Here is a 13,142-nt window from a genome sequence, read left to right on the forward strand (position 1 = left end):
TGTTCAGCAAGGCTGCATTTATTTGATAAAATGCTGTCTTATTTTGAAATATTATTACAATTTACGTCAACGTCTTTGAGTCTAAACATTTAACAAAAAAATAAAATAATAATAATAATAACTGAGGCAGATTTCCACAGAATCTGAACTCCTGTCAAGACTTGCTCTGTAACCAACCTGCTACTTTCAAATCTTCATGTCTTCCTGTGTATATATATATATATATATATATATATATATATATATATATATATATATATATATATATATATATAGGCTATATATAAACTAACTAAAAGGGAATTCAGAGCATCAGAAAACAATGTGCTTAACCCTTAAAGTGCCTGAAATTTGCTTCATAAACTCACACGAACCTGTGTGCGACCTCAATTGGAAATACAGAATTGGAGAAGCGACCATGACCTTTGACCGACAATACTTGAAAGACAAAACGTTTTTATTACCTAATGGAAATTAAGACACAAAGTTAAAAATACAGTTAATTCCTAAAACCATGAGGCGAACGCGTTTAAATGTGTGCCCCCCAACTCTCTATCGCAGTGCTTTATGGGAAATGGAGTTCGGGGAACGTTTTTTTTTTCATGGACACACAAAAACATGAATAGGGAGGTTACTAAATTATTATAAAATGTCATTGATGAAGTAGAAACGTCAAGTCTTGAGGTGACATACAACAAAACTGCAGGCATGTGCGTTTTACGCGGCTTGTCCTCATGTTGTGTGTGTAAAATGTGGCTGAAATATATATATATATATATATATATATATATATATATATATTTTTTTTTTTTTTTTTTTTTTTGTAATGTTGCCTGATCTATAATATATCATAAAACTAAATGCAAAATATGACTTAACCGAAACACATAAAGAGAGGCGGTGCGCTGAAGCGCGTGGATCCTCCCTCTCCTCTCGAGAGTTTAGCAGCAGGTCGCGCGACTCGATCTTTCTGTGCTCGTGCATCAACGGAAAGTGAAGTTTCCCATCCGCGTTCAGAACAGGTAACTTACGGTTTTAACACGGACAAATTGCTTTTTTTGCCTTGAATCATAAGGGTCATATACATGCAAAATACTTGTATTTTTTTGCAGATTATTATTAAACAAAAGAGCGCGTGGAAAACGCAGTTGTTGTTTTCTCCTGCAGGTTGCATGTTCATATTTTAATAACTGTTTGGCCTATCTTAACGTACTTCCTATAAATCTTCGTTATTTCTACTGTTGTTATTCTCTCGCAGTACTTATTTCATGCAGTATCAGACTCCACTGATCTGGCTTGATGTTAGCTCGCGTGGCTAAGCGGCTAAATAAGTCTCTGAATATATTACTGGTTTTAATATCGACTCTGTCAAGTATGCATCATATGTATTTCATGTTTGTCACGTTTCCAGATACTGCATATCATAAGTGAACATGCCTTTTAAGATTTATAGCAAATATCTTTCTCGTCTCGGCCTTCTCGAAGTTCACCCGTTTTTGTCTTTTTCCAGTCGTTTGCAGGGCAAAGTCTTGGAGGGTCGTTGACCATTCATGTATTTTCTAGGGGTGGATACTGTCAGCTTTTTGCAGAGATACTGAGCTGGCAGTCGCTATCAGTGCGTGCAGGGTCACACAAGGCGTGTAATCGACCTTTGAGCCAAGTTCACTTCTAAAACGCCTCAAAGTCTCTCTTTTAAGGGTGGAAAGAACTAAAATGCTCATGTATTTGGTCTGAAGCTGAACTGAGATTATGACTTGGATAAAACGCTGTGCTTAGGCTGATCTGTTTTAGTCAGTTTCTTAGAAGCCCTTTGTTCAGATTAACAACTGACTATCATGTGACCTGCTTTGTGTGTGATCTACTGCAAAGCCTTAAAATATATTATGAACAGATACTCTGGTTCAAACATGAAAAGTTATTCACCTTGTTCATTTTTGTTAGATTAGAATCTCAGTTTCCTCTTCACGTTTCAGAGCTGATATTTTAAAGCAAATATCATTTGGTAAATGATTTGAAGCAGGCATATTTGATGCAAAAATAAAAAAACTTGACATTTATGCATGCTAAATTTGTTCCACATTTGTATGAGTTTGTTTCTTCTGGTGATAGATATTTTAAAGTATGTTGGTAACCCAAACGTTTCTGGTTCCCATTGACTTGCAAGTCATTGGAGACTGTTCCTCAAAACATATTTTCACATAACATATGTTTCTGTTTCAGAAGAAAGAAACATGTTTTGAACAACATTACACACAAATTCAAACATTTTATAAATTTTTCTATGTTTTTGTCAGCTGTCCTTGTACCACAAACAAATAAATAATGTTTATTATTATTATTATTATTAATAATACATTTAAAGCAATTCAAAGTTTATCATTTGTGTAAAAAAACAAAAAAAACAAAAACAAAATGTGGTTAAAGTAGTAGTTGCAGGACCAAAAACAACAATGATACTAATATTTTTGATGTTCTTGTATATTTGTAGTCCCCAGTGACCAGCATGTCTTCTGGAAACGCTAAGATCGGTCAGCCTGCTCCTCAGTTCAAGGCCACAGCTGTGGTGGACGGACAGTTTAAAGACGTTCAGCTCTCTGACTACAGAGGTGAGCATCAGACTCTCCACGCGTGGTGTTTTGTAGATTAGGACAAACGTATTTCTAAATGCCATTCTAACCTACTTTTACTTTCCATTGCATCATGATACTAGCCATCAAACACCACATGTCTGTTTCTAATTGAACTCCGCGAACCACTGACTGGATTACAGTTGTAACCTGTTTTTCACTTCATCTTTGTTTTCCCTCCATTTCTTCTTTAGGGAAGTATGTCGTGTTGTTCTTCTATCCACTTGATTTCACCTTTGTGTGTCCTACCGAGATCGTCGCGTTCAGTGAACGGGCCGCTGAGTTTCGTAAAATCGGCTGCGAGGTCATCGCTGCTTCCACCGACTCTCATTTCAGCCATCTGGCATGGTGAGGATCCTGCTTCTCCACATCTAAAGGGCTCTTACTGGCCACTTCAGAGCAAAATCTTTATTTGATATCATTCAAATGTTGTAGTGCATCAAGTGCCTTTATTATAGATCAATAGTGCCAGAGGTCATAGATGTACATTTAGATTTCACTGTTGGTTCTTCTCTTGTTTGTGAACGTGATTCTTAGCAGGCTTTCTATGGTTTCACCCAGTTAGTGGTTATCTTCTATGTTGTCCTGAACAGCCTGGCTTTGATAAGAGCGACTATAATGTGTTAGAGAGGCACAGATAAAGGAAGAGTGTAAGTGCTTTATCAGCTCTAGAAATTGTCACCTTAAGTCGTATTGACTTTTATTTGGATAGCATTAATATTTACACTTAAAAATATTTTTTTTTAGTTTGAAAAAACAAAACAAAACAGACATTTCTAAAAATAATAATAATAATAATTTTAGGTTATTTTGAGAACCCACATGTTTCTAATAGTAATAATAATACATTTAAAAAGAGAACTTTTAAGGTTTCAAAAATCCAGACTTTTCTACGAAGATTGAAAATAAATGTAAACAAATTATTTTGATTAATTTCTTTGTTTTAAAAACCTAGAGTTTTCTACATAATAAATGATAATATAAAAATCTAAATAAATACATATATAATTTATATTAAATAGTATTGCTTTTATCATAATATATATGTGTATCACTTTAACATTCAATATCTGTATTTAGCCTCTTGATGGAAATTCGGTGAAAAAATGTAAATATGTAATAACCATGAGGTATAACCATGTTAAACTATAATCCAGTAAATTAAACTCTTTATTTATGGCTTGCTCCCGATAGGATCAACACACCCAGGAAGCAGGGTGGCCTGGGCTCCATGAACATCCCACTGTTGGCTGACCTGACTCAGTCCATCTCCCGCGATTACGGCGTCCTGAAAGAGGATGAAGGCATCGCCTACAGGTCTGTGACCATGTGCTGATGTTTGCACTGGTTCAGTTAAACTCCAACCACATAACCACTCTTGCTTGCTATGTGTGATTGCAGCAGGAGATAATGATCAAGTGTGCTCGATAACACCCACGTGTACTGCAGTGCAGTCATGGTACAGGAACTATGAGAGAAATACTGTATGGGGTTTTATTGCACATTGGAATTTTCTATCAAATGTTCAGTCGCTTATTTTAAACGTGTGTTCCAGGTTCAGAGTTAAGCATTTTACACAGTGTTAACACAGTAGTTAAAAAAGCTTTATTCGGTAATTATATGATTTAAATGAATTATACTCTTCAAAAGTTTTAATATAGATTCCAGTGTGTTTTGTTTTTTCTTGTGATCAAAGCTGAATTTTCAGGAACATTACTTCTGTCTTAAGTGTCAAACGATCCTCCAGAAATCATTCTAATATGTTAATTTGCTTATGAAACATTATCACGGTTGAAAACCGCTTCATATTTTCATGAAAGCTATAAATGTATTTTTTTTTGCTTTTTCTGAGATATATAGAAGGTTCAAAAGAACGGCGTTTATTCAAAATAGAAGTCATTTGAAACCGGATAAAATGTCTTTTCTTTTTTTTTTTTTTACTTTCGGTCAATTTCATACATCCTTGGTGAATAAAATAACATTTCTTTAAAAAAAGAAATCTTACTTGTATTTAACTGAGGATTTATTTTTTTAATAGTCAACTTTCAATGAATTCTTAGTGCTTAGCTTGAACTGCAGCTAAAACATTGTTTAAATTAGTTTTTTCAACATTAAAGCAGTCATACAGTTTTGATAGTGAACAGAACAAACTGAACGTTTTCTGTGTCTTGTCCTGCTCCCACAGAGGTCTGTTTGTGATTGACGATAAAGGCATCTTGAGGCAGATCACCATCAATGATCTGCCGGTGGGCCGCTCTGTAGACGAGACGCTGAGACTGGTGCAGGCCTTCCAGCACACCGACAAATATGGAGAAGGTGAGCGAGACGGGGCTCTTTCTGAATGTCCTGTTTATCTTAAGTCGACCGCATGTTTAAACATGCTTTGCTATCTGATCACTTAACCACATTTGGAGGTAGTCAAAGACATCTGACTGCGTTGTAGAAGTATTGTAAACACAGATGCATCCTGATGCAGACAAAGAGATGTTTACTTGCATAAAACAAAATTATACTGACAAAATTAGGGTTTTAAGCCCATACTTATACTATTTATTTATTTATTTATTTTTTTTTTTTTTTTTATGTAGTATAATTATATTGGGATTTCTATTTCTGTTTCCTTTAACATTTTATCAAAGAATCCTGCAGGAAGGAACTGATTTCAACGTGGATAATAATAATAATAATAATAATAGATGTTTCTTGAGCAGCTAATCTGCATATTAGAGTAATTTCTGAAGCATCATGTGACACTGAAGGACTGGAGAAATGATGCTGAAAATTCACAGCAATCATTTTTTTTTTTTTTATATTTTCGAATCGAAAACCGTATTTTTTTTATTTATTGTAATTTCACAATATTACTGGGTTTGCTGAATAATTACTCTGGGACAGTATAGATTACTATAAGTACAAACCCGATTCCAAAAAAGTTGGGACACTGTACAAATTGTGAGTAAAAAGGGAATGGAATAATTTACAAATCTTATAAACTTATATTTTATTCACAATAGAATATAGATAACATATCAAATGTTGAAAGTGAGACATTTTGAAATGTCATGCCAAATATTGACTCATTTTGGATTTCATGAGAGCTACACATTCCAAAAAAGTTGGGACAGGTAGCAGTAAGAGACCGGAAAAGTTAGATGTACATATAAGGAACAGCTTATTAGGTGAACTGGCAACATGATTGGGTATAAAAATATCCTCTCAGAGTGGCAGTGTCTATCAGAAGTCAAGATGGACAGAGGATCACCAATTCCCCCAATGCTGTGGCGAAAAACAGTGGAGCAATATCAGAAAGGAGTTTCTCAGAGAACAAATGCAAAGAGTTTGAAGTTATTATAATCTACTGTGCATAATATCATCTGTAGGGGAATTTACAGTTAAAACCCAAGGACCAGATATTTGGCAATGAAGACCAGGAGTCAGAGATTAGTTCAAATAATAATAATAATTTTACTTGAAGAAAATAGTTAGCAATTTCATCAGCAGAAGTCAGCTTCAATACTCTCGATGGAGTTCGTAGGCCGCCCCCCGTACAACTCAAAATCAACCACAGTTATACCCTGACAGAGGATACTAATTGCGTCAACACATAAGTCAAAAAAATTCTGATTGGTTCCCAAACCTAGATAAACTCTCCAAAGACGTATATCTGATACGCTGGACACTGGCAGTTGATCGTTTGTCCTGGGACTGTCTGAGCTTCTCCCTGTACAGACAGATAATAACACACATACACCGAGAACTTATCTAAAATTCAAGGCTTTCTAGCACTGGCGAGTGTCTTATCATTACGGTTGGATACACACACATAATATGTGGACATTAATCTTGAGGAAAAGAAATACAAGGTAGAAGAGGATTCTTTAATATCTCATAAGCGCACATAAGGTTACACATTTCACTTTTGCCATAACTTGATTAATAGTCAAACAAGAAATCATGTAATAATGTAATTAATATCAGTATGAAGGCTATGGCAACTTGGCATCCACTCCTTCACATCCAAAGCTTCAGAGAATCTGGAACAATCTCTGTGCGTAAGAGTCAAGGCTGGAAAACCATACTGGATGCCTGTGATCTTCAGGCCCTTAGACGGCACTGCATCACATACAGGAATGCTACTGTAATGGAAATCACAACATGGGCTCAGGAACACTTCCAGAAAACATTGTCGGTGAACACAATCCACTGTGCCATTCGCCATTGCTGGCTAAAACTCTATAGGTCAAAAAAGAAGCCATATCTAAACATGATCCAGAAGTGCAGGCGTTTTCTCTGGGCCAAGATTAATTTAACATGGACTGTGGCAAAGTGGAAAACTGTTCTGTGGTCAGACGAATCAAAATTTTAAGCTCTTTTTGAAAGGCTGGGATGCCATGTCATCCGGACTAAAGAGGACAAGGACAACCCAAGTTGTCATCAGCGCTCAGTTCAGAAACCTGGATCTCTGATGGTGTGGGGTTGCATGAGTGCGTGTGGCATGGGCAGCTTACACATCTGGAAAGGCAAGTTCAAGAACAACATATGTTCCCATCCAGACGTTGTCTTTTTCAGGGATTTTCCAACATGACAATGCCAGACCACATACTGCATCAATTATAACATCACGGCTGCGTAGATGAATGATCCGGGTACTGAAATGGCCAGCCTGCAGTCCAGATCTTTCACTCATAGAAAACATTTGGCGCATCATAAAGAGGAAGATGTGACAAAGACATAAGACACTTGAGCAACTAGAAGCCTTTATTAGACAAGAATGGGACAACATTCCTATTCCTAAACTTGAGGAAATTGTCTCCTCAGTCCCCAGACATTTCCAGACTGTTATAAAAAGAAGAGGGGATGCCACACAGTGATAAACATGGCCTTGTCCCAACTTTTTTGAGATGTGTAGATGCCATGAGATTTATAATCAACAATCTACTTCTTTTTCCCTTAAAATGATACATTTTCTCAGTATAAACATTTGATATGTCATCTGTGTTTTATTCTCAATAAAATATTACAATTAGAAACATCATTGCAAAAGTATTCTCCTTTAGTCTCCACTTTTCAGAGGTTTAAAATAACAAGTCTGTCTATTCTCCGTAGTTTGTCCTGCTGGATGGAAACCAGGAAGTGACACTATTGTTCCAGATGTGCAGAAGAGCAAGGAGTTCTTCTCCAAGCAGTAACAGTCCTGCTCTGTTTCCCGGATCATGCTCCCATTCAGTGGGACGCTCGAGCACTTAACCTCAGCCTGAGAGTTCTTGAGAAGCTGTCAAAGCCAACGTAACAAACTCTTTGCAGTTCAAATGCACTCATTAGACAGATTTCTTTTCTTTTCAATTGTCTGAAGAAGCTGTTGCAGTTAGCATCTCCCATGCACTGAAATATCTGTAGTTTGTTTTCAACTTTAGTTAATCTGTATTTCATATTTAGTACTCTGTGAACATTTGATTCAGTTTGAATTCTCAAGTTGTTTGACATTCTGGTGATCCTCAATGTCTGTCAAATAAATGGGCTGTTATTGTGTGACGTGCAGTTCTCTTATTTTTCCAACCTATCTCTGCTGTTGTTGTGTTTCAGATTCATTACATAATATGCATTTTATGACTTTTTGACTCTGACTATAGGTTCATCCATCCAGAAGTTTTCACAACTCCATAAGAAGCATAAAAACAGCTCTACCACTCGTGTATGTGTATATGTATATTACCACTCTCATTTGCAATAATATGAACTGTGCAACCCTGGTTGTAATTCCACCAGTGTAATTGTCCAGGCAAACCTAATTGATTCTAGACCAGCGTATCATTCATACACTAATATATACAGCTTTTGTTCATATTTTAAATTAAACTCTATTTCCATATTTATATTTTCTTTTTTTTTCCATTTAATTTAAATTATTTAGTAATATTGTTTTTTAGCATTTATATATATTTTTTAACAAACCTATTTGAATTTAGTACATTCAATTATTATAGGTTAGGTTCAGTAAGTTGTTAAACTAAAGGAAAATGTGAAATGTAGTCTGAAGTAAATAACGAAGTTTCTTTTTTTTTTCTCAATGATTTTAGTTTTAGTTTGGTTTTAAATAACTATAATAACACTGTAAAGGAAAATATAGCTGCAAGCAGCGATGGCGGGCTCAAGCCACCAATGCCATCACCACCCCGGTGGCATCAGGTAAACTGTGCCCAGCGGGCACATGCATTCACAATATCCCTCTGGCAGTGAGGTTTTAAAGGATACGGCAGTTAAAGGGTTAATCCGAATCATCTAGACTTTTAAATCACATATACAGAACAATATATATATTAGTAACACTGTACAATAAGATTTCATTTATAAACATTATGTTAACATGAACAATATTTATATAGCATTCATTCATGTCAGTTAATATTCCAAACTTAAACATGAAAACATTGTTTTATTGTGATTTTTTTCCAAGTACATTTTACCAATTCCAAACCATATAAATCTTAATAACTACCATTATTTTTTATTTAATCATTTATGAGTGCTATACAATAGTCCAGGAAAGCTGGAAGAGAAAAACTCCTTATATTCATGTGTGCAGAATTATTAGGCATGTTTTCTTTTACAGATGAAATGCGCTAAAATAGACTTTTAACTCAAACTGTAAGGTCGAAAATTATGAAATACCCATGAGAAATATCAAACACAAATGCAATACAGAAATGGATAAGTTAAGACTTGACCATTGTACAAAAAATACTGACTGGGTCATGAGGTCAGAAAAGAAGAAGAAAAAAGCAGGTCAAGAAGAACTGACAAAAAGAATTGCAAAATAATTAGTAATTAATGTGAAGATTAATTTTTAGTCAATTCTGCAAGACAGACTTTTCAGGAAAGGAGGTGGAATAAAAATGAGCTCCTAAATCTTAATCCTGGATTCTGGAAGATATATTCCTCAAACCATCGGACAAGAGGAGGTGGTGCTGGTCCTTCACGAGTCACTCTAATCTGTGCATAAAGCCTATATATAAAAGACTTAATATATAGTATTTCACAATACTTCATGGTATTCTAATTAAATCATTTTTTGGAATCTTAAGTCTCTCAGAGTCCGACACCGAGTATTTCTGGAGACTCCAGGAAAGTGGCAGTTCTGTAAAATGTTGGCGCTGGAGACTAAATGCACCCTGATAGTTTCACACCTAATTCACTTAACACACACACACACACACATTACCCACAGTGACAGTGGGACTGAGTGACATCAGATGTATGATAGTTTTTTTTTTAATTTTCTATCATCCATATAGTGTTGTATAGTCATGAAACTATGGTCATGAGACCAGTCATTCTGAGGAAATATGCCTCAGAATGACTGGTCTTCTATGTGTACATTTTTTTTTTTAAAGTGTTTAGAAGCTGCACTTTAAAAAAATAAAAAGACATTTACTGGTTCCTTTTTTACTATTATTTCAAAAAACATCACGGCAAAACCATTCAAGCTATCCAAAATTCATTCGCACCTGTTCTGTAAGATTAATTCTTTAAACAGTGGTAAAAGAGGATGTGGTGCTGATCCTTCAAGAGTCACTCAAAACGTATCTGTCCATAAAGCCTATAAAGAATTATTCTTAATATACAGTTCAAAATACTTCAGCTTGTTATTCTAATTAAGTGAGGGTCATTTTATCAGTAAAATATATACAATTCATTTTTTTTTTGAAAGATTTCTATAAATGATTTAAATCATACTCGTTTCTACAATAATTATTTAAAAGTAATCCTATAGCTCCCTCTGGTGGCCATTATAGGTACTAAGAATTGCAAGCTTGATTTATAAGTTATGATAGTTTAAATTTTATGCTGGCTCTTGAAAGTGATAAAGCTATGAAACATACTGTGCTTCCTTCAAATGATGACTTCTACTTATATAAAAAATTATGAAGATTTAGAATGAAAAATTGTAAAGATATAGTAAAATAACTATTGTATTTTTTTATGTTACTTTAATAAATCTCTATGGCAACACCATTTAAGCTATCCTAAACCCATTCACAATTTAACATCTCAGTATATTGGCATCATGTTGAAAAAGGAGTATGGAGTAGTATGAGTAGGAGTATGAATTCATTTGCAGGCTTTATCATAAATCCACAATAAAATTTCTGAGTTCTGTATCAATCTGTGTTGTTGTTTGTTTATTTTTATCTTTTATTTTTCATAGGAAGATAACTTACTCTCATTTTTAATAAATGTGCTTATAAACCAAGGACAAGCTATTTATAGCTGTATTTATAAACTGCTTACTACTGACTATTAATATTGGGACAAGGCTTTATAAAGCATGAACTGACTATTTAATAATGAGTGCAGTTATTATAAAGTGTTATCAATGAATTTGCTAATGTTAACAAATTAGACATTATTTTACAGTGTTATCAAATCCTTAAATGACTCATAAGCATTTGTGAAAGTTCTGCTTGCATTACAGCTTAGTATTGATCTGTGAGCTGAACAGATTTACTGTTACATCCATGAGATTATGTAAATTAAAATAAATATAATGTCACAGGATGTCATAGGTCAGTATCAAATGAGTTTGAAATTATTATTTGCAGCACAAATAAGGTTTTTTTAGGATTTTTAAAAATCCCTAAAACTGTCAGAAAAAGGTTAAGGCCTAAGCTATTTCTATGTGAGTGGCTAATTTTATTTTTGTTTTTATAATTGTAATACACAAACTATGAAATTATACAAAATGTATAAAAAGATAAATAAATAAATACGCACACATTAAAAAAGCAGCCAAGTCGAATGAGTTTCCTTTTTTATATAGATTAAAATTGAAGACAGAAGCAAGTGGTAAATGTGGTCACTTTAATATTCAAATCCAGTAGATCCAGTTTATGTTCACGTGGCTGTTTTCGTTTATAGTCGCCAAGCTATTATGTGTTTTGAAATAATTTTGTCCGTTATGTGTTCGTTCGTACGACGAAAGGCAGAATCCTGCAGCTCGAGAGATATGTTATTCTGCCAGTCGCGCTTTCAAATAGTCTTGCACACTTAAACAGGTCACAAACACCTGCATTTAGCTCTTGTTGTGTTACAATGGGTTTATTGTGTGCATTTGTGGTAATATTTTATTTAAAAAAGCTCTTAAACAAGAATAAATTCGTTTGTTTTGAGCTGGACACTGTACGCGCTGATCGGAGGCGGTGATTTCAGATAGGCAGCTGCAAATATTTCATTTTCACACAAACAGTTCAAAAACATCTTAATTTAGCTCTTGGTGTGTTCTAATTGGTTGATTGTGTGATATCGCTGTAATAATTTATTTTTAAAAGCTTTAAAACAGGAATAAATTCGTTTTCTCTGAGCTCTTTACTCCAGACGCTCGTGGTCACAGCGGTGATTCATCTCTCCTATTTCTCACGTATCTCTGGCCAGAAATAATTTATCCATGAGCCCTGAACCGGTAATAATCAGATATGTTGGTTTAGCTTGTCAGTGTGAATTAAATCTAAGTATTTGTTTGTATTTTTAACCGATTTAAAAGTGAAAGTAAAAGTCCGGGAATTGAACCTGTAGGGGCGCTATTTCTCTCAGACAATGGAAGTCTGAAGCACATATACTCAAACAGAGGGACAGAAGTGAGATGAGATGTCTGACAGTTTTTTAATTTTCTGTTATCCATACAGTGTTGTAAAGTCGTGAAACTATGCATATTTCCTCAGAATGACTTTTTCATCTGTATGAAAAAATTCTTTGACGTGTTTGGAAGCTGCAATTTAAAAATACAATAATGATTCCCTTTGTAAGGTCATTTAAAAAAATCACCACGGCAAAACCATTCAAGCTATCCAAAATCCATTCACAATTTAAGTTCCTATCAGAAATACTGATGTGTGTTCAGAGTTTTGTGAAATTCTAAGTATGTTATTTGCCTCAAAATCACCTGAGAAGTATTCCAGTTTGACATGTTGCCACGCCAACAATTTTTTAGATATCAATATCCCCCTTGCAGATTTATATCAGCTGTGTTTTAACATTATTCTGATGAAGTTTGAAGCAAATCGAGTAATAATAAGATGCTGAATTCAAATCATTTTGAAAATGACACACTTCCTTCTGCCAGTTGGTGGCGCTATAACTTTGACTCCTAATAGTCACATATATGCGATCGACATCATACAACGAATAATCTGATGAAGTTTGATTAAAATCAGGAAATGTATGTGGATGGTATTAGACACTTCCTGTTTCTAATTTCTCGCCATAATTTCAACGCCTCGCCACGAGCAAACCGTTCGAGATATCAAAAATCCCCTGGCAATTTTTCATCCCCAGTGTCTTGAGATCATGTTGACCGAGTTTGGCGGCAATCGGGAAAAAAACCTATGACAAGTATTTCAAATTCCAGAGCATGCGCTTTTTACATAACTCTAAATAGCTGACTTCCTGTTGGGTGGAGCCTATGACATGCAATACGAAAGTTGTTCGGCACGATGAGATCTATATGTGTACTGAGTTTCA

At 34.8% G+C, this 13,142-nt stretch overlaps 1 protein-coding gene across 1 annotated transcript; it reads left to right on the forward strand.

Moving 5' to 3' along the window:
* Window positions 1-900: 900 nt before the first annotated feature.
* LOC113049239 (peroxiredoxin-1) lies at window positions 901-8,159 on the forward strand. Its single transcript, XM_026211451.1, has 6 exons — window positions 901-1,022; window positions 2,489-2,606; window positions 2,822-2,975; window positions 3,822-3,944; window positions 4,813-4,943; window positions 7,734-8,159. The coding sequence occupies exons 2-6, from the start codon at window positions 2,504-2,506 to the stop codon at window positions 7,814-7,816; spliced, it is 594 nt and encodes a 197-aa protein (XP_026067236.1). The 5' UTR covers window positions 901-1,022; window positions 2,489-2,503; the 3' UTR covers window positions 7,817-8,159.
* Window positions 8,160-13,142: the final 4,983 nt, after the last annotated feature.

Source organism: Carassius auratus, chromosome 1 (assembly GCF_003368295.1).
Source record: "Carassius auratus strain Wakin chromosome 1, ASM336829v1, whole genome shotgun sequence".
Taxonomy (NCBI): domain Eukaryota; kingdom Metazoa; phylum Chordata; class Actinopteri; order Cypriniformes; family Cyprinidae; genus Carassius; species Carassius auratus.